This window comes from Lepidochelys kempii, chromosome 7 (genome assembly GCF_965140265.1).
Source record: "Lepidochelys kempii isolate rLepKem1 chromosome 7, rLepKem1.hap2, whole genome shotgun sequence".
Classification (NCBI taxonomy): Eukaryota; Metazoa; Chordata; order Testudines; family Cheloniidae; genus Lepidochelys; species Lepidochelys kempii.
The window spans coordinates 71,191,102-71,214,424 of NC_133262.1; the positions used below are offsets into that span (position 1 = coordinate 71,191,102).

At 38.9% G+C, this 23,323-nt stretch overlaps 1 protein-coding gene across 2 annotated transcripts in view; it reads left to right on the forward strand.

Moving 5' to 3' along the window:
- NRG3 (neuregulin 3) overlaps window positions 1-23,323 on the forward strand; it is a 920,908-nt gene that overhangs the window by 777,045 nt on the left and 120,540 nt on the right. For both annotated transcript variants that reach the window (XM_073353289.1, XM_073353290.1), the window contains exon 4: window positions 5,140-5,166. In XM_073353289.1, the coding sequence (XP_073209390.1) occupies window positions 5,140-5,166 (27 nt within the window). The remainder of the gene's footprint in view (window positions 1-5,139; window positions 5,167-23,323) is intronic.

Here is a 23,323-nt window from a genome sequence, read left to right on the forward strand (position 1 = left end):
AGTATAGATCTTTTTATACACACAAAGCATGAAAAAATGGGTGTTTACCACTACAAAGGGTTTTCTCTCCCCCCACCCCACTCTCCTGCTGGTAATAGCTGATCTAAAGTGATCACTCTCCTTACAATGTGTATGATAATCAAGTTATGGGTGTTACCATGCAGACTGTAAGGAGAGTGATCAGGAAAGGTGAGAGCTATTACCAGCAGGAGAGGGGGGGGGGGGCAGGGGACCTTTTGTAGTGATAATCAAGGTGGGAAATGGCCCACTTTGATTATCACTACAAAAGGTCCCTCCCTCCCTCGTTCTCTCCTGCTGGTTATAGCTCACCTTTCCTGATCACTCTTGTTACAGTCTGTATGGTAACACCCATTGTTTCATGTTCTCTGTGTATCTAAAATCTCCCCACTATATTTTCCACTGTATGCATCTGATGAAGTGAGCTGTAGCTCACGAAAGCTTATGCTCAAATAAATTTGTTAGTCTCTAAGGTGCCACAAGTACTCCTTTTCTTGCTACTATTTATTAATTCAGGAGTGCATGGCTGCTGCTGCTATCAAGGGGATTAGTAAAATGGGGCTCCTTTAAATCATTAACCCAGAAATGTAAACAGAGTGATTATGTTAGAGTATTCTAGAAATATCATTGAAAAAATCATTGTAAATGCTAAAATGTATCCCAGTAGGGGATATGAATGTTTCTGCATTCACACTTAAAAAAGGGAACACCTGATTTATAGACAGAAAAAGTACAAATAAAAATTGGTGCATTGCAGAAGCATTTCAGCGTTGCTTCTGTGATGTCTAGCAGCCTCCTAGGTCAATTGAAAACATGTAGTCCTTAGGGCTATATCAGCTGTCATCGACAGCAGTTCTCACTTTAGATAGCAGCTAGAATTAGTCTGGGTATCAACTAACCTGCCCTGAATGACTTATCCTTGTAAATATCCAGACAATTCCAGTTCTCTGTGCCTAATTTACCCATTTACAAAAAGTGGTAACAATGATTTTAAAAAGAAAAGGGGTACTAGTGGAGGTGCCACAAGTCCTCCTTTTCTTTTTGCGGATACAGACCAACCCAGCTGCTAATCTGAAACCAATGATTTTAAAGAGGCTATCAAGTGACATATTAATCATCCTACAAAAAGGACTGGTATCCTGTGCTTACGTCCTGGGGGTTGGGGTTGGGGAGGGAGGAGGGATTCATCAAATGCATATTCCAGTGTGGGTAGAACATCTTATGTGCATTGAGTCAGCAAGAGGTTTGCTTTGTTTGTTCTTTGTTTGTTTTTTTTCATACCCAGATACCTTCTTCTAATTTCTTGTAGAACTAGGAATAAGAATATCATTTGGCAGCTGGGATACTGGTCTGTGAATGCTTATTTCAGATAGACTCCTTTTCCTCATAATCTGCAGAAAAAAGCTTTGTCAACAGTAGATAATGCCAGTAGCTGATGTTGCGTTTTAGGCCTATGGGATATATAAAATGCCACTACCTAACATTTCTCCACCTCTGTTTCCCACCCCTCACACACACTACTAAAAGTTAGTCCTTCAAACCAATCCTCCATTTCACCGCATTTTGAAGTAGCCTAAATATTTATAATAATAGCTTCTTACTGATATATAGAGAGCCTCTCACAATGTTAGAAAAATCTTTCTACCTCTTCATGTAAGGGTGGATATAGCACATGCACTTTTTTAAAAAAAAAACATACCAGCAGACTCTTGAAGGAGACTGCAGATTGCTGATGAAAAACATTGGGTTTTTTTATGCAATATGTTTGACCCAGTTTGGGAAAGATAATTTTTTATCAACTGTTCTGCCATAGACTTAAAGACAATATGTCTTGATCTTTTTTTATAACTTAGTCCCTTGGAGACCAGACTAGAGCATTAGATTTCCACTATAGTTTTTTAAAGTAAGCAGATGATACCTTTATAAATATCTTGATTTAATTTACAGTGTTTAAGGATAAGTATAAAATAAATATTGTGTGATTTGCAGGCAAATAATATATGCAAATTGCATATGTACATGTGTAATGTCACATAATTAAAAGTGAAAATTCCGGAAGGAAGCTAATCTTATTTCTATTAATATAATATATGATGAGATTACTGTCCACTCTTGTAGTTTATGATCCCATATTCATTCATACATTTATACCTTTGCAAACAATATACCCTATCTATGATGTGAATGGCAGTATATAGCACTATAAAATATAAAATGTGTATGTGCGTGTGTGACATATGTATTTCATGCCAATAATGAAAGAAGAGTGTTTGGGATTATCTGCATAAACCATCTGTGGATTCACCAATCCTGAGTAATGCATCCATCCCAAACTCATTCTGATAAGACTATACCACCTGACACTATCCAATGTTCTTTCTCCTAACTATACCACATAACACTATCCTGTGTTCTTTCGTTATAAAATGTATGTTGTGCATTTTGCATAACCATGCTTGTTCTCTGTAGCAGATACTGTAAAGAAGATGTGATCGTAAATGAATTCAACAAACTGGAGTTTAACACATTTTCCAAGAAGTAGTGTAGCAAAACTAGCAGTTCCCAACTATACATATAAAATGGTGGGGTCTAAATTAGCTGTTACCATTCAAGAGAGAGATCTTGGAGTGGATAGTTCTCTGAAAACATCCACTCAATGTGCAGCCACCGTCAAAAAAGCAAACAGAATGTTGGGAATCATTAAGAAAGGGGTAGATAATAAGACAGAAAATATCATACTTCCTCTGTATAAATCCATGGTACACCCACATCTTGAATACTGCATGCAGATGTGGTCACCCCATCTCAAAAAAGATATATTGGAATTGGAAAAGGTTCAGAAAAGGGCAACAAAAATGATTAGGGGGATGGAATGGCTCCCATATGAGGAGAGGTTAATAAGACTGGGACTTTTCAGCTTGGAAAAGAGATGGCTAAGGAGGTACATGATTGAGGTCTATAAAATCATGAGTGGTGTGGAGAAAGTAAATAAAGAAGTGTTATTTACTCCTTCTCCTATCACAAGAACTAGGGATCACTAAATCAAATTAATAGGCAGCAGGTTTAAAACAAACAAAAGAGTATTTCTTCACACAACACACAGTCAACCTGTGGAACTCTTTGCCAGAGGACATTGTGAATGCCAAGACTATAACAGGGTTCAAAAAAGAACTAGTTAAATGTATGGAGCATAGGTCCATCGATGGCTATTAGCCAGAATGGGCAGGAATGATGTCCTTAGTCTCTGTTTGCCAGAAGCTGGGAATGGGAGACAGGGAATGGATCACTTGATGATTACCTGTTCTATTCATTCCCTCTGGGGCACCTGGCATTGGCCACTGTCGGAAGACGGGATACTGGGTTAGATGGACCTTTGATCTGATCCAGTATGGCTGTTCTTATGTTCTTAGTGTGTTGGATGATTGGCTCCCTGGTTTTTCAGTAAGCACCACGTAATTTCACATCACATTCAAAGATATGAAATCTAGCAATGATGTGACAGAGACAGAGGCTGAACTTAGCTGGTTTTGCTTTTGGAAAAAAAACTGTGCTTGACTTCATTGTGTATAAACACTTCAAGATCAGATTCTTAACAGTTTTCAATTCCTTCTTGTGCTATGATATTTATTTTTAGTTAAATGTGAAAGTTCAGTACATTCAGAACCTTTTAAAAGGTCTTGTGAAGTACCCTACTAAACATATCTGAGAGAGATTTGAAAGCTTACAGGAAACCCAGTATTTTTATTCACGATATTCTGTACATTGCTGCTGTCACTCTGGATAGAAAAGAAAGAAAACACAATGCACAGCTAACTGGAGTAAAGGCCAAGGCCGCAACTTTTACTGAAGTACAATAACGCACATTGCAGTGCTACCTGGCAGAAGCAGTGCCTGTAGGAGTCAGAGTCTGAGTGCATCCAGCATGTGCTCTGGATCCAAGAAGATGTAATGTCCAAGCACAACTTCCAAGCCATATATATCTAAATCCTGAACCTGTGAGCGAGTTTCAACCTGATCCATTTTAGGATTGTGAATGCAATTATTTTTAATTCCATTTTTCCTACTTATTGTACTTGCTAAACTACAAACCTTGCCAAATACCCAGTGAGTCCCTCTGTATTGTGATTATTTGCATATACAATGAAAAGAAGCAGACTGCAGTTAAAATCCCTTCCTTTCACATCTCCAGGAGAAGGACAGTGAGATGATTTTCCAGCAGCGTGCGTTATCTCTGTGCATATTTATAGCACACTGTTGTCTAGAGGTGGTCAGAATTTTTCCATCAAACTGTGATGTGGTGGAAATTTGAGTTTTCAACAAAATGGTGGGTTTTTTTTAAAAGGGTTTGCTTTCTGCAGAAAATTGCTATTTTTCATACAAATAAAACAAACCAACTAAATAGATGGGGGGCGGGGGAGGGGGGGACACCCTGAAAACCTCCAAATCAAAAAAAGTTGAGGCCAAAACCTAAAAACATTTGGTTTTTGGACAAAAATTTTTAGTTTTTGCCATTTCAATGACAAGTTGAAATTTTCCATTGGAGAAAAAAATTCAGATGATCTCTACAACTGGGAGTTGCACATGTGTAGTAACTGAAAACCTGACCCTCTTTTTTCACCTTTTTGTTTTAATTTAATCCTAAATATGGTTTTTGGAGATTAATTTTAGATACCCAGTTTTGAAACTGTTGGTTATAACTTTCTGGGTCTGATTTCCTCTTGCTCTGCATCTAGTATAGTCATTTATATCACCATAAAGTGAATGTAAATATTACCACATCAGAATGGTAGCATTTTAAATCTACTTTGCCAAGTATGAAAGAAACTATAATGAACAAAACTGTGTCACTTCTTCACCACATTCCTTTGCTTGTACGTTGTAGCTCCATCCCCTTCTGTCTAGATGCTTCTCTCTTTAGATTGTAAGCCCTAATTGGCAGAGATTGTCCCTTTTTTGTATCTGTACAGCACCCAGAACAGTGGGACCATGCTCCCATTGGGGGCCCTGGGACGTAAACATAATATAAACATTTAATGATGATGAGTTGTGTGTTATTTGGGCCCAATTCTGACATTTTCCTGTCTTTCTTTGTTCTTCTTTTCCATGCTTTCCTCGGTATAGCAGACCACTTAGGAATTGAATTCATGGGTAAGTTTTCACTTTTCTTCCTTTTACGTACTAATGGCGATCTCTTGGGACTCAGTTCATTGCCAGTTGAAGCCAGTGGAGAGGCTGCCATTGACTTCAATGGGCTTTGGAGCAGTCACTCAGGGCCAGATTTTTAAGAATATTATTGTGCCTAGAGGGGTTTTTAAAAGCACCTAGGTGCCTAACACTCAATGATTTCAGTGGTTGTTAGGCTCCTGGATGTTTTTTGAAAATCCTTCTAACAGCTACTGAAATCAGAGTGTTAGGCACTAAGATGCCTTTGAAAATTCAGCTAGGCACCTGAATCCTTTTAAAATCTGGCCCTGGTGTTTACATTTGCAACACAAGTTAGATTTGTTTAGTAAATTTTGGATTATCTCACAATTTCAGCCTCATGCTCCCTGAGTATTGTGGGGGTTAAAAATTCCATATTTTATTTCTGTGTCCTCTAGCACAACATAGTGTGGAAAATCTGCTGTGTCATAGCCATTGAGAAGATAATACTCTATATAAGATTTTAGACACTGGAAAAGATTCAGTAGTAACATATCTGTCTTGCTGAAAGAATACTGTAAATGCTAAAATGCTTTTAAACTTGATGTTTTACATATAATTAGTGTTGTAATAAAATGGTAAAATTTAACTGAGGCTGAAACAGGCTATTGATTCAGGAAGATAGTCTGAAGCGAAATGATAAGCGAGCGATAACCTTTATTTTTCAGACAAAACCCTTTATTCAAAGTAGGGGAAAATATTGAATCATGGAAATCACTACGCATAGGTTTAGAAACTGAAAGAAGTACATCCTTTTGACTCCGATGCTTAAACTGTAAAAGAGCCACCAGCCTGAGGGAGTGTTGAGTTTACTCGGTCAAAGCCTCACCTGACAGCTGATGTTCAGCAGATAGCACAGAAAGAAAAGGAGTACTTGTGGCACCTTAGAGACTAACCAATTTATTTGAACATAAGCTTTCATGCATCCGATGAAGTGAGTTGTAGCCCATGAAAGCTTATACTCTAATAAATTGGTTAGTCTCTAAGGTGCCACAAGTACTCCTTTTCTTTTTGCGAATACAGACTAACATGGCTGTTACTCTGAAACCTGTCAGATAGCACAGGCACTTTCTTTAAGAATTTCAAGCTAATCCTTTGCAGAGTTAGAGAACAAATTCATCATTTGTGCAAGGCATTTTGCCTAAGCCAGTAAGTAAGGTTGCTAATATCTGAAATACAAACTTTATACAGTATTCCTTAACTAATCTGTCACTTGCTCAGATTATGCAGCTATGCCTTCAGTTTGTCTTGCTCTAGATTCATATTACAAGTAATATGAAACAAAATATTATTTTGACATAATCATGAGGGAACTTTATTTAAAACACACGCTCACATGCACAAACCACACACTAACCCCAGTCCAAATAGCAGTAAACGCAGGATTTGTGGGTTCAGAAGAGCTTTAAGATAAAATCTGGCCACTGCTTTAGCTTTGTCATTTAATTATCTCATGATTTGGAACTTCTATCAAGGCACATTCCTATTATTTAAAATAAAAAATGTATTTAAGCAGTAACAGGAGGTAAGTTTTTTTAAAAAAAGAATTTGTGTATATTTTTACATCTACATGTCAGTAATTAATAAAACTCCATATTGATGATAAACTGACAAAAGAAGGGCCCTGCCCAGCAAACGCTATCTCCATTTCATAGAATCATAGAATATCAGGATTGGAAGGGACCTCAGGAGGTCATCTAGTCCAACCCCCTGCTCAAAGCAGGACCAATCCCCAATTTTTGCCCCAAATCCCTAAATGGCCCCCTCAAGGATTGAACTCACAACCCTGTGTTTAGCAGGCCAATGCTCAAACCACTGAGGTGAGCAGCCCTGCTTATGTTAATGCTGTCATTCTCACCTGCATAACGGTTTGCAGGATCTGGCCACATAGTGGGAAAATGTAACTATTTCAAGTCTCAGTTTTTCAAGCCTTCTAAACACCTTAACCAATTTAGATAAGACTTAAGCAAAGGTAATTTAGTATTTAATCAGGTCACAGAAAGGCACAATGTGACTCTGTAAAAATCAAGAAATTCAGAGTGCTGGATGAAACTCAGGGCTCAGTTCGCTGCTGCACCTGAGCAGAACTAAGGCACAGTAGAGAGTGGGATCTGATAGGCTGATAACTACCAGTCCAGTCCCAACATAAGTTAAACTACAGTGTGTCTGTGGGGAGGGGTGGGGAGCAGTGTTAACTTCAGAAGACCTTCTGCTTGCAGAGAGTCAGGTGTGGTGGAATCTTGCTCTTCCACACCTCGTCTGCTATTATCTCCTCACTGACATACCCTCTCCGCTTTTCTAAGTGGCCCCCTGTCTCCTCCCCTGGCCCTCGAAACACCTGTCCTATCTTAACCCTTAATCAGGGTGGTGGATCACCAAATGAGTGGTGGTGGTAGAGATGATGTAGGACATAGAGACCCACCTTCTCCAGCTTTTCATAAGGGTGATTCCAGGGGAAATCTCCAGCTCGTGTGTCCCACTGTGCTTTGCATAAGCAGTCCTAAGGGAACTTAAAGGACCAGAGAATTCAGAACTCTGTTCTTAACTCATTCCCTCCCAGAGTAACAGATTCTTTGAGCCATATAAGCAAGAAAGCATGAGTGAAACATTATATATATGTATACCTATAATATGGTTTGCAACTCATGATTATTAATCGATAAAGACTGGTGGTTCAGTTCATTCAGAAATTTGGGTGCTTAAGAGCCCAATGGAATTAACAAGTATCTCCACTGAGTTCTAGGTATGAAAAAATCATCAGTATCATACTTAGAAACTTCTCATTTAAAACCCCAGATAAGTAAGTAGATCAGGAAATGTCTAGGAAGACGCGATTAGATTTATCCCTTTTATTTCGTTATGGCTTGTGGATTCCTCTGTGTTAACCCAGGTGCTTTTGTTTTGCTTGTAACCTTTAAACTGGACCTCAAGAAAGCTATTCTTGGTGCTTAATTTTGTAGTGGCTCTTTTAAAATCTAGCAATAGCCTGAGTTCCCAGATGTATTTTCTTTCTTTTTTTTTATTAATAAAATGTACTTTTATTTTTAAGAACAGAATTGGATTTTTGTGTCTTAAGAGGTTTGTGCACGTTTAATTAGGTGGTGGCAACAGCTGATTTCCTTAGTTTTTCTTTCTCAGCTCTTCCCTGGGGAGTGTGTGTGTGTGTGAGGGTACCCCAAAGGAAGGAATTCTAAAGTGCGCCTTCGTGGGCTGTCAAAGGGGTTCTGCACTTGGGTGGTGGCAGCATCTACCAGTGCAAGGTCAGAGAAAAGCTGTAACCTTGGGAGTTTAATACAAGCCTGGAGTGGAAAGTATTAATGTTTAGAGTCATTGTAGGTCCCCACCTTCTGCACTTGATGTGCCAGAGTGGGGAATTATCCTTGATAGCCTTAATGTGGTTCCAGTCAGTACAGAACCAGGAACTTCAAAGTGCATGCAAGAAAAGTAAAATATTTTTTAGAAAGGTTGCCTACATTTTTATAGTTCTTTATTTATAAAGTATAAACAATTTTACAAATCTTTACCGTAAATATATAAAAATACTGTATTAATAATTATAAAAAGGAACTTTCCACTTTGTTTGCAGTGACATGTGCTGATACAGTAGTGAAGCGTAAAAGCTTGACTCGGTCATTCAAAGCTTTTTGCATGTGTTTAACTTTATTTCCGGAAGAAGAAACCAATTTAATCAGTGCATTTGCGTCCATTATTAAAGTTAAACATCTACATAAGTCTTTGCAGCATTCATTCTTCACTGTACAATCCTTTCTACATAATCCAAGACACATTGTTTCTGGGTATTCTTTGTGTATGTGAGTACAGGTATGTTAGGGACCTAGCTCTTTGATCTTCAACTCCATAGAAAGATTTATTTCAAAAGTTTATTTGTATTTAAGAGGCAATATTAGTACCTCCAGCTATGTGAAGATTTTCACTGCTATAGCAAAACTCTCACACTTGACATCTTCACTGTGATTTAGTAAAATTGGTAGCGTGTGGGAGGCCAGAAAAGGTGTGATTTTGCTTTATTAATACCATTTCATGAGAATTTAGCTGGAAAATCACAAAAATGATGCCACATAAAGGACACCGAGTGAAATTTCTCACTGTGTTACAATTTTGAGAATGGTTTAATAGTTTTGCCACTAATCTGTCATAAAATGAAACGTGGGATTTGTACACAACATTAATAGTGACCCAGTCAAAAAACCAAGAATGAAAGAAGCAACATATAAGCAAGAGCATGACAGGGAAAGTTGGTTTGCATGAGAGGTAAAGATCAAGTCCCATTTTTGGTATTAGCTATTTTCTGTTTTCTAGATGATATTGCCTGTACAGATATGCTGAATGTCTGGACTTCACTTTACAGGGTTAATATCATTACATATACTTTTAGAATCAAGAGAAATCTTTGTTTAAAAATTGTTAAAATGAGGAAAATTGTGTTTAACAACCTTGACATATTCCTTTACATGTTCACAATAGAAACAAAATTCTGTTCCTCCATGCACACATGTGCAGCTTCTATTAAACTCAGTGGAAGCCATGTGAGCACAAGGGAATAGAGGTTGGCTTTGAAAATGGGCACTTTTGTACTTTGAGCAGAAGTACCAGTTTTTGTGAAACTCCAAATGATGATGAAATTCTTTATGTTCCTCTAACACCTAAAAAGTGGAAGTATGATCTTGTGATTGAGACACTCGACTGGGACTTGAGATCTAAATTCAATTCCCAGCTCTGCTATAGACTTCATGTATGGCCGTGGCCAAGTCAGTTAATCTGTGTGCCTTAGTTCCACATATGTAAAGTTGGATAATCATGTTGCCTTTCTCTCGCCTTTTGTTTGGCTTGTCTATTTAGACTGCCAGCTCTTTGGGACAGATGCTGTTTCTTACCAGGTGTTTGCACAGTGCATAGCTCAATGGTGATCTGATCTCAGTTGGGGTCTCTGGGGGTGCTACAGTAATACAAATATATAGTAATAATCTTCCATCTGAGGATCTCAAAGCACCTAGAAATGGTACTAAATAAATTTCTTAGAACTTCTGCAGGTAGGAAAGCTGGTAAGCAAAGATTAACATGTTGAACCACAAACAATTTTGATCAAAATATAGTCTGCATAAGTGTAAATTACATTAAAGGGTTTATGTCAAGGAAGGGCGGGGTGTTTTTTTGTGGTGGTCAGTAGGATATAAAGTGGTAGATGAATGTTGGAGCTCAGAGAGCAGGTATCATTCACCTAATAACAAACCTTAGAGGTTCATTAATAGTACTGAGTAGGGATGGAATATGGATATCATTGTTACATAATACAAATTTAAAATATATAAGTGAACCAAAGATTCTCCCACAGGAACAACAGGAGACTGACTGCTAATGGAAACAGACTCATGCAGTTGTTTATTGCCACCATTGCTAATACAATAAGTTACAGTGGGTTACAGAATCAAGATCTTCAGAAATAAACAACATACTGAGCCACAGTTATCTGCATTGGTGATTGTGATGTCCTATATAGGGACGAATAGGGTAGAGCCAAACTAAGGTGTTCATGCTCTTGATCATATTGTACAGGAGAAAAGGACCAAAGGAAACAGCAGTGAATTAAAGAATCCCTGCAAAGGCAAAGAGAAAGCCAGCCACTGCTGGAAATGCTGTATGACCACCATAACTAATGTCCCATCGTGCAGAGAAGAAAAAATTAAGGACAAAGGATGGAGTAGTGGTTGGATGGAGGAACAAATAAGCTGTGTGAATACTTGAAGACCCAATACCTTACAACAATAAGGCCTTAGCACCTAGTGAGAATACCCACGTGTCCAGACTCCTCAACTCTTGTTATGCCACAGCAGTACGTGATGGGATACAGAGGTAAAATAAAAAGCCTCATGCAGGAACAAGAAGAAATCCATTGGACTACTGATGAAAACATAGTTGTTATGCAAGAGGAGTCCTCCTGCTGGGGCTGTTAGGAGCCAAGCCAACATCAACTGTATAAACAAAAATTATGAAATAATAACAGAAACCTACTCATGTGTAACTGCAAAATAAATATTGCAGCTGCAGAGGACTGTGCGGCAGTGTGTATCTGCAAAACAAATTGGCAACTGGCATTTCTAGTCTGTTATGATTACTCCTTTATTTACACTGGTGTGAAATGTGAATCAGCCCCAAACACCATTTAATTAGGGCCTTGTCCAAAGTAAATGTTCTTCTTTAGGACTGATTCACATTTCACACCTTTGTAGATCAGGAGTAATTCCATTTCAGTCGGTGGAGTTACACCACAGTAAAACCAAAGTGAGGGCAGAATCAGGCTCTTAATTAATCAGGCATAACAACTCACAGGAGTGAACTAAGTAGAGCAACAAACTAAAACAGGCATAAGATACCACTAAAATTATCCTTTTTGGATCTTGTAATTGTGAATATGTGTAAAGAATTTCAATTGTTCATATTCTAAGAATTTAAAAAATTGTCTGTATCAGAAAAGCTGGTGCTTTCATTTGGTTTCTTTAGCTGACACCTATGTAACAGTCCTCTCTGTTTTCAATTTAGGGAATACATGACGTGGTTAGCTAATCTATTCTCTGACCTTGAATTTTATCATCCACTGTAACAGGCACATTTTGATTCACAACGCCAATACAAAACAGGTTGTATTTGCTGATGGGCAGTATCAGCTAAACTAAAAACGGAATATTTTTGCTGTTTTGCCTAAATAAATAAAAGGCAAAATGTACTAGTTTCAGCACAGCTCACAATCTATACGGTTTGTTGGCTGGGCTCTACACCTGCAGCAATGTCTTAAAGCAGCAAATAAACAAATGAAAATAAATACCTGGGATAGCATAGAAGGACTTTGCTATCATTGAACATTATCACCCAGATTCTCAGCTAGTGTAAATTGGCATAGCGTTATTGATTTTAGTGGAGTGACATTGATTTACATCAGCTGAGAACCTAGCTGTATGTACTCTAAAGATAATATATTCCAAAGATAAAGTTTAGATTTTCCTGGATTCCAGTTTTTACAAATAAGCATATAGATCCTTTTTCGATAGTAATTTCTTTAGGGCATGAACCATGTTTGCTTCTCTGTTTGTACAGTGTCTATCACATCAGGGCTTTGATGTTGGTTAGTCCACTGAGCATTACAACAATATAAATCTTAAATAATTATTTCATCCACAATTGTGAAGTATAACAATTAACACTTTTTATGATACAATTGTATTGATTTTACTAAGTTGCTAAAGAACTAGTTAATCAGAAGACATCACAGAACAAGTTACAAGTTCCAGGAGAAGGAAGAAATCCAATCTTTAATTGAACCATCAAGGTGTGCATCTGTTTAAATTGAATATCCATGTGACAACTGTAATGCTTTGGGGTTGAACCCAGACCAGTGAAGGGATGTGTCACCTCCTGCCCTGCAACTCTGGGTGCCTTAAATGCTATGCTTCTGTGGTTTACAGCCATGATACCAACAGCCAAAATATAAGCATGTAGGTCACACCCTGGCTTCCGTTGCCCAGTTACTTTTTGCAGTAATCTCCCAGTCATGAATTTCCCCAGAAATGTCTGCCCTGCAGTGTTCAGCCCTCACAATGAGCACTCAGAGAAGTTAAATCTGCTGCTCTTTTAAGGAGCCAGTACACTACAGTTTATTAACTTAACTGGGGTAAACACCCCTTCTCTTCAAACACAGCATTGAGTTGGTTTGTAGTAAAAATAAAACGAGTTTTATAAACAAAAGAACACTGGGCAAGTGATACTAGGTAGAAGAAATAAAGATAGAAGTAATTACAAACAAAAGGAAAACATGCTTCTAAAACTAAAATTTAATCAGCCATTGTTCTTGTTCAAGATGATTTTTTTACTTACAACAACTTCTCCAGTGTTGATTGTCTGTTCCAACCAGGATCCACCCTTACAGGATCAAAATGTTGGTGTCTTAGATCACTCAAGAGATGGATATCCCAAAGTCTTTCAGCAATTCCTTAAATCCCCAAACTTTATCTTTGACTTCTAAGTCAGAAAGTCCTCCTGGGGGCTCAGCTTTGTTCTGCTTACTGTGCCTTTCAGGGAGCTAACACCAGTCACTTTTGCAGTTTCCTGTGATTTTACAATGCAAATGATGGTCCTATAATCTCTGATGCAAATAAATAGTCCATTGTCCAGGTCTCTGGTCACACCTGGCTTGGTTTGTCAGTGAAACAGAGATATTTGCCTTTCAGTTTGTCTGAAAAAAGTACCCATTTAATCTCTTTCATCTGTTTAGTCTCCAAAAGATAATATGAGAGAGTATCCATAATTTCACCCAAACCACTGTTACAGACATTTCACTGTGATATTAACAATCAATGTGGTGTTAGCTTTCAACTGACAAGATGACACCCAACCAACTATGATGACAGCAACATGTGAGGTGTATTGAGCGGGTCAGGCCTGCTGAGTTTCACTGTACCTACCAGGGATCCCTTTGCCATCTGGCATTGGGGTGCTCTGAGGTCACAACCATATTGCTCCGTAAGCCTTCTGCTTCCTTACTCAATCCCTCCCTATTGTTTGTTATCCTTACTCATTGTACCTTTTCTAAAATTAGCACAGAAGCTTTGTTGTAGAGACCATGTCTTTCTCTGTGCTTTGTGACATACTCAGCACTTTTATGGGTACTCCAAAATAATAAATAATAACAATAACAATAAAATAATTAATAATAAATAATAGCATGCTGAGGCATGGCATAACTTTGGAACTTTAGCCCAAACATGTTCATAAGGGTGGGGTGAGACTTATGGCATTCTCTCCAAAAGCTTTATGCTGAGCAAAATGGCCACCTAGCACCTTTGGAGACCAGAGGAATGGGCATCCACAGCTCAGGAGAGAATAAGATTGAAACGGTTGATGGCAGCAGCGGGGACATCAGGGACTGTGAGAAACTAGTGATAGTATGTATGGGGCTGAGGTGAAAGGGAAGCCCCTGTGCGTTGAGTGATAAACAACACAGATTGCATCAGGCTAGGTTGACAAAATGTTTAAACTGGTGTTCAAGGCTGATGCCCGATTCGGGGAAAATGTAGTCCTGTGTGTGTGACTTGCAATCTGTTGTGAGCCTTTTGTTCAGAATTACTCTCTCTATTTGTCTCCATGTGTTATTTTTCCAGTTTGTTTCCATTTTCCCCACAAATGATCTTCAATTACCTTAAAGTGCTTGTGAAGAACAAGAAAGGGATTTACATTCTATTTAGTGTAGGTGGATTATGATAATATATAGCAACTATTTCCCCTATTGACGATTTCACCAATAAAACTGTCACTTTGTGGATTACATAGGCAAAATTATTCTAATACATTTAATTTACCTTGATGACCTTCCTCTCCCACTTCTGACGTGACAATATATTCAGCTTTCTTCAGGAGAAAAACTCTGTGTGGGTGTGGTTGTTCCTTTCTCCCACCCCTGACATATTTATATATATTTTCTTTTATGGTAAAATTTCTGGAAATACAGAAAGTTTGTGTATATAAAAAGCCAAAGTTTGTTGGTTTTGATGTTTGTAAAATGGGTCTAAGTCCAAAAACATAAAACAATATGTCATAATTGATGCTGTATATAGCTCTTACTATTGTATCATTTTCCATGGGCAAAATGAATGTGCGTAGGGGGTGGAGGGAGGGAGCATGGGGGTTTGTATTGAGAACAACATATTGTCTGTGGATAGGAAGGAATATTTGTGGGGCCTTAAACAGTTGGATAATTCATATAAAGTTCCAGGTAAGTGTTTTCATGTTCCTCCTACTCCAAACCTCTTGGCAGTTGTGTCCAACGCTGTGCATTAGAACATGCAATCCCAGGTCGTCACACCCAGATAAAAAGGAATATATACATCTGAGACCAGATTGTGCGAAAAGTACACAAGGAATAATGCATGCCTAATGTGTGTGCATGGTTTATGCAATTGATCGTGTAATTATGTGCACATATATGTAGACATTTTGTGGATATTTTTTGTTTGGGGCTCAGGACTGTGCCCATTGGGCTTCTGCGTGGCTGGTACATCTCAGTGCTGACTACTGTTTATCTCAAAATCCAGATCATTCGATTCCATGAACCGTGAATGCACAGTTGTGCATTTAATATGACCTTTTATGCAGAAACAAGATGGATGAGGTAATATCTTCTATGATACCTCACCCACCTTGTCTCTCTAATATCCTCGGACCAACACAGCTACAACAACCTTTAATGCAGTGAGTTTCACAACTCACAATGGTTGATTTAGCCTGAGAAATCACTGACACAGACAGACAGACACCACAAGACAATATTGATGACATCAGATGGCTTATTATCGGAAGGTTCTACTCCAAGCTTTGCAAACAGTATGTGAAAGGTAGCTCATGTATTTTAAGCATCATTGTAAAATGGCCAGCAGGAAAGACGCTAAATCCTCTTACCACACCGGATGGCATGGCAGAAGTAGAACTGTTCTTGGGTGAGACTGCCTAGCTTTTCTATAAATTGGTACCAAGGGCCTGGGAAGCAGCCTTGGAGGTGGTAAGTACAGCACATTCCACATGTGAATCCGGAGCTCATTGTTACTCAAGTTACTTATTACCTGTTTCACTTTCCTCTAGCTGTAAATTTGCCCCTTACCATGCATTGAAGTGTTTCCTGCAGGAAGCTGTGATCCAAAGTTCTGCCAAATTTGTGGAAGTATGAGGGCGTTGGTGCCACTTTGCCCCTTCTCCCCATGACAGGTGCCACAGCCCTGGCAAATGCATCCAGCGGACCATACCAACATGGTGGGTAATCAAGCCTGGGGGCATCTACCTACCACACAATGGTAAGTACCACAATAAATGTTCCCATGACACTGATGCATTTGTAAGATATGTAAAAATGTGTAACACTACTGATGTTTCTGAAAGTGAACTGAATCTTTCTGTGTCCTCTATGCCTAGAATGAGTAAAGAGGCTGTTCCTCCACTAGTTACTGGAAGAGGAAGAGAAGGGTAAGCAGTGTGAAAATGTTGCCAGTGCACTGTAGATGCCTTTGAATTATTACTTTTATGTACACTTTCTTTTCTTTTTCAGGAGCAGCTGAATATGAAAAGGTGGAAAAAGCGCTGAGTGGTAGCTGCTGCTGTTTGTTGTTAATACAGTTATTTGCACATGCATTCTGTAACTGTGTTTCATGGTACCCTTCTCCTGCACTTAACTGTGTTTTGAAACTAAACTGATCTAGGCTGGAGGCCATTGTCATTCCATAACCATTGAATGGTTTCATGACAACAGCCTTTGCCTCTGATTAGAAACAAGTGAGTGATGGTACTACAGTTGCCCATATAATATGCAAATTAGTCATGCTAAGCATCAGCCCAGGGAGGCACTACGGTATCTGCAGGATACGTAACCAAAGCTTTAGTAATGATGTTGTCAGTATCACAGCCTTCCTGCATGTTCAGATTATGGAAATGTGCTTGTGTTCTGTAATGTAAATCTTCTCATCTTTGTTACGTGCCGTTGATGACAATCAGGAATTTTCCTCAAAAAGTACGGATACAGCACTTTACAAGTATCATCTGGTGATGCCTATATACTTTGTTCTTTCTGGCCATAGCCGTTAAATCAGAAATCCCTTCACTCTTAATATTGTTTTAATGTTGCCTCCCAATATCTTCTCATAATTTTTTCTCTTCACCAGGCATAAGGTGATGGTCTTGATATCTTCTTGTGACAGATTCTTTAGGTTTGAATACTTAACCATACTTAACCAAATCCAAACCATCTTTAAGGTGTCCAAGACAGGGGGGTTATGAACAAAATCAATTAAAGGACAGAATCCACTGACAGAAGAAAAGAAAGGGGATAAGAAAAAAATGAAGGAGAAGGGGTCCCTTTGTGATTTATGATACTGTATATCAACACGATGCCTATAGCATTAGTAACTGAAGTAAAGAACCTTGGTCTTCAAAAGCACTTGCTTCTCTGTTGAGATATAGAGCACTGTGCCTGATCCAAAGCCCACAGAAGTCAATGGGAAACTTTTCACTGGGTTTTAATACAGTTTGGATCAGTCCAGTAGGGGCTGATCCATCTCTCATTGAAACCAATGGAAGACCTTCCATTGACTCTAATAGGCATTAGATCAGGCTTCACACCACTTAGAACTGGGAAACTTATACAGAGCAGAGTAACTCTGACACATCCTCTCCTGTATAGGATGCTAATGGTCATATACAAATGTGCACAAGCCAGGCTTACTGTAACTTCCTTTCTCTTCTATTCCCTGGCCAGCCTTCCTCAATTTGTCCTGTCTTTTCTATGCTAATATGTCATCTCCTGCAGTTTTGTAAGTTTATTTATCAGTTGGGTAATTTTATTATTGAAATGATGAGTATGAACTATTAGTAGGGTAACTGGAAATCGTTCCTAAATAACACAACTGTTCTAGCTCTTTTTAATGGAGAGAGAGAGAGAGAGAGAGACGCACACATTTGGAAGTGTTGCTCATTTTAGTTATAATGGCTCTTCTTGTCACCACAAGTGATACACTATTTGAAAAACTGGAGTTTCAATGTGACTTGGATTGCTGGGTTAATAAAATATGGATGCTTGGAAAATGAATACAGCAATGTTAACTCAGTTAATCAGCTTTAGAGAAACAAAAGTGCATTTTAGTTACTATAAGATGCAGTGGCATGGGATATTAATGAAGTAATAGGAGCTGCATCTTTTTCTGTGTGCTGCCCTTTAATTTGTCCATTATTTTCATTCAGCTAACTTAAATTTTGTATGCGATCTTGCAACAATGGAGGTTTGTTTCTGACAGGAGAAATGTAGACACATCTCTTGTATGCAGATTTAAAAGGAAAAAAATGGTGTTTTCTTGAGTCTGTAGAAAGGGTTCAGCCTTTCCATACACCACACATGATGTCTCTGTGTTGAGTTTTTCTGCATGTTACAAAGACAATGTATGGACTTTTCAGGATCAAGGAGGTCTATACTTGTAAACACTTAGAGTGGCATTCTCTGGACAATTAAGGCCACCGCACAGTGCTCAAGCAGTGCAAAGGAGAGATGAAATGGCCAGGAGAGAATTCCCCATCCATATTTACTCCAGTGGAGAATTAGGCATACAGTTACTAAGGGATCCTGTTCCAGTGGTGTAGATTAGAGCTTGTTCCTAACCATCTGTACATAATGCCTGAACCAGACAGCATTGACTTTTCACTTGGACATGGATAAAAATCTATCCCTTAATTGCAAATGTTGTTGATTTTATTTATGGGCAATTATTTTAGACCCGTTTTTGCTTCCGGTGGAATCAGTGGCAAAATTCCTGTTCAGCCCTTAATGTTTTATAAGTCTGAAGAAGAGGAGACTCTACCCTTTATGTACTCTATGGTGATGAACATATTGCTGCCAGTCAACAAATGTTGCATGATGAATTTGTGGACACCTGTATTCATGTTGCTTATCGGATGGTGTTAGCATGTGCATTATCTTTGCAATATGCAGAAAAATCTACTACATATTTAACATTGTTCATGTCAGTAACGTCAGTTGGACTTTGTGCAGGGATAAGGTTCTGCTTATGTGCATCCCTTTGTAGCACTGGAGTTTTAATCATCGTCAACTATTTGGATTTTTCTCTCATTTTTGCCCTTTGTGTGAAAGGTTTTTGTAATGCAGTCCATTGTCCTCATGGCCAGGTCAGGTGTTGGGGAGGTGTTGTGGCAGCCCATGTTGTGTGTTAGTGTTGGCTACTATCCTGATTGGGTATATAGACAAATAGTTCCAGGTCCCTCTCTGTACCCAGTTGCCTCCATAAAGAATCCCCTTTTTACCACTCCAGCTGAGCACAGTCTTTCTACTACTATAACAGACAAAGTGTGAAATCCTAGATCTATTTAAGTTAGTGGCAAAACTCCCACTGATTTTAATAGGGACAAGATTTCACTGTATATATTTGATATTTATATTTATTTTTAAGTGCGACGGTATATGGGACTAGTTGGTTACAGGTACCTTTTCTACCTCCCATAGTACTTTTTCAGGTGATTTCTGATGTTGATTCCCAGAAGGTGAAACACTAGTTTTAGCTCTGTCATATTATTTGTATTTCCAAAGTGTTGACATTCAGTAATGTATGTTGCTATATAACCATTCACACATCCCATAAGGGTTAATTTGGCTGCAATCCACATATTTTGTGTGTAGTAATGGAGCTTAAAACAAGATCTTGACAGAATTTACTTGAGATCTCCTAAAATGCACACAGTTAGTACATCTGTCACGACTGTTTTATAGCAATGATGGGTTTACAGAGAGAAAAGCCCTGTTAGTTTACTGAATAGTACATTAAATATTACATTCTACTTTTCATTTTACTTTATTCTTATTCATTGTCAATACTGATTTTATGGCTGTATGAGACGAAAAAGGAATCTGTTGAAAAATTAGTGTGCCCTGCCGTACTTTTTTCAGAAGAGACTGTGAATCATGCTGAACTGTGCCTGATTTCTGATAGTTTTGTGATGATAAATAAGAACTCGTATGACAATAGCAAACTCAGTTTCACTCGTGGCCTAAGCCAACGTTTCAACCTAGCTTTTCACAGGATAAACCTAGTCTACCAGGATGGCAACCCATTATAGCCACTCCACAAAATGAGTGAGTTTATCAATGGATTGTGGTATATGCTTTGTGAAAATGTGACATGGCTTATATTAAACATCTCTCCTTGAATGTCTTAGAGCCAATACCATTTGAATCTTTAAATATGACTTCTACTAACTGAACCATTTTGTGTTATTCCTGCTTTCTTATGTCTTAGAAGTCATCACATTCATGTTGTCCCACTGATTTTTTTCTATTTTATTTCTCCATTGCACATTCTTTAATTTACCATTTTTTGTATTTTCTAATTTTGGTATCTTCTGAATCTGAATTCTTCTCGCATCATCAAAAATCAATTAGGCACAAAGAAGGCTTCCTGTCTATCATGCTGTTTGCTGGCATGGTGACCTTGTATTTCTATCACTTAACTTTTTTATCAGAATAGATTCTTGACCTATCGCTCAGTCCTCAACCAGTCGACTGCTTTTTTTCTGGTCCCTACACTTTGACCTGTCCAGTGTGGATGGCCCCATTGGGAGTTAAAACTCCAACCAGCATAGCTCTCTGGGTCATTGGAACACATGGACCTTTCCACCACATCAAGATGAAGTCCACAAGGAAGGTTTGGTATCTTGGGGCTAGATTGATATATTTTTTCTTTTTATTGTCATGTGTATTGTGTATATACACATATATAAAATATACACACATACAGTAATATAGTGGAAAAGCTCCTCCATATTTAAAATGGAACCTGTTTGTCCAATTTTATTGAAGCAATGTATAGGACCCAATGGGGTCCAAGAACCAAGCACAAAGTTAACCATAGGTATTCTGTGAGGTAGTGAAATGGGGACAGAATCTGTGTGGTGGTTTTCTGAATGGGACATGTCCTTTTTTGGATGTAATTCCCAATGTTTGTGAAATTGCCCTAGAATCCAGTGAGGACTGATGGGACAATCTGAAAAGGGGTATAATGTTATGGGAAAGGTGTTAATGAACTGCATGTTATGAATTACTAGTATGAAACACTCTGTAGAAAGAATTAAGTTGAGGGGACAAAAGGAGTCCATGAGAATCAGTAAAGCAACCACATCCACATTCTGTTCCCATGTCACTTCCTCACAGGATACCTATGGATAATTTTGTGCTTAGTTCTTGGACCCCACTGGGTCCTATATGTTGCTTCAATAAAATTGGACAAACAGGTTCCATTTTAAATATGAAGGAGCTTTTCCACTCTATTACTGCATGTGTGTATATTTTATATGTGTGTATACACATGACAATAAAAAGAAAAAACATATCAATGTAGCCCCAAGATACCAAACCTTCCCTGTGGATTTCATCTTGATGTGGTGGAAAGGTCCATGTGTTCCAATGACCCAGAGAGCTATGGTGGTTGGAGTTTTAACTCCCAATGGGGCCATCTACACTGGGCAGGTTAAAGGGATTGTTTAAGTACTCTCTGGCATCTGGATGGAGACTAGCAGAGGAGCCAACTCCACTAGACACTGGCTATAGTCAAATCCGTCTGAAATTCCTTTCTGTTGTAAAGCAGCTGCACAAAAGTAGAGTTATTACCAAGGCCTGCCTCAATTAGTCTGTTCAGGGTTTTAGAACCTTGCTTTCCATGCTACCAAGGGCAGTGACTTGGGTCGTAGGTGAAAAGTACAGGGCATGGGCAGGCGAGAAAACCTGTGCTAAAAGCAAAGGGACTGAGACCAAGGATGAAAGAGAGAAGAAAGTTGTTTCTGCCAACAGACTTGAAGAAGAACTCTGTGTAAACTCGAAAGCTTGTCTCTTTTACCAACAGAAGTTGGTCCAATAAAAGACCTCACCCACCTTGTCTTTCTAATAGCCTGGGACTGACACAGCTGCAACAACACTGCATACAACAGGGCTTTACTCAGCTTTGTCCTAACTGGAGTATCTGCAGATGGAATTATCAAGATACAGGTTCCTCTTTTCAGGATAAGCAAGAACTATGTGCATTTTGTAAATAAATACATTATGCTAAAAATACCCTAATCTGGCTTTGCCACCAATTCCTCTTCCAGTTGGAAACCAATAGCAATGCCCAAAAGTGATACCACTTAGCAAAGAGCAAATATACATATAGTTGTAGATGAATAAAATATGTATTTCCCCATGTAGAACTCATTGTTACTTTCACTTTTGGATCATTTTAGCAGAATCCTTTTTAAAATATGGTATCCAGAGAAACGATCTCCTATGAATCAATTATGTCCTTGAGTAATATATGGTAGCTATAAGATGGATGTGGTCTAATATTGGGACTATTGATTATAACCCAATGACATTTTCTATTCTGGTTAATTGAATACAGAGAATACACTGTACTCATACTATTGAGCAACACTGAAAAAGACTGTTTTGGCTTTTCCGGTAGCTTTTGCCACTAAATCCTACCTGACTCTCTCATCTCTATATGGCAATAGGTTGTAGCACTGTTAAAGTCTGTTTAGCTACAGGATATAAAAAAGCTGAAACATTTTACAAGTTTCATATATTTAGAGTAAGCTGTTAGGAATGCTTTATACACGCTGCACAAATGTAGTCTCTGATCCTGTAAAGACTTAGGCCAAGGGTGGCCAACCTGAGCCTGAGAAGGAGCCAGAATTTACCAATGTACATTGCCAAAGAGCCACAGTAATAAGTCAGCAGCCCCCACATCAGCTCCCCAACCCCGCTCCCAGCGCCTCCCAACCACCGGCAGCCCCGCCAATCAGCACCTCCCCCTCCCTCTCCCGATCAGCTGTTTTGTGGGGAGCGAAGAGTCTGGGGGGGGGGAAGGAGCGCAGGCACTGCAGGTTCAGGGGACGGGGCAGAAAGGGGTGGAGTGGGGGCAGGGCCTGTGGCAGAGCCAGGGGTTGAGCTGTGAGCACCCCCCAGCACATTGGAAAGTTGGCGCCTGTAGCTCCCGCCCCGGAGTCGGTGCCTAGACAAGGAGCCGCATATTCACTTCTGAAGAGCCACATATGGCTCCGGAGCCACAGGTTGGCCACCTCTGACTTAGGTGCATGTTTAACTGTAGACATTTAGGGCTTCATACTGCAAAGTGTTTAGCACTCTATCTCTAATCAAGGGAAGCATTTGAGCATGTGCGTAACTTTAAGCACATGAGGTGTTAAAGAGTTTCACTGACTTCCCTAATGTGCTTAACATTAAGCATGCTAGTTTGGGGACAGAGTGTTCAGCACCTTGCAGGATCAAACCTGTGTGTGGGCCCTATTCATGTGTACGAGTTTTCAGGATTGGAGCCTTATTTTGCAACCATATTGTAGATTCTTTATAAAATAAAAATGGTCTAAAATATATTTCCCAACTGTTTTGTAAATTGAAGGCTCTGGAATAGTTTATTATCCTCCTCCCCAGCCCCCCAATTAAGTATGTTAATAAAAATTCATGAAACTAGAATTCCAAAGGAAATCGTGTTGTTTTTCTCAT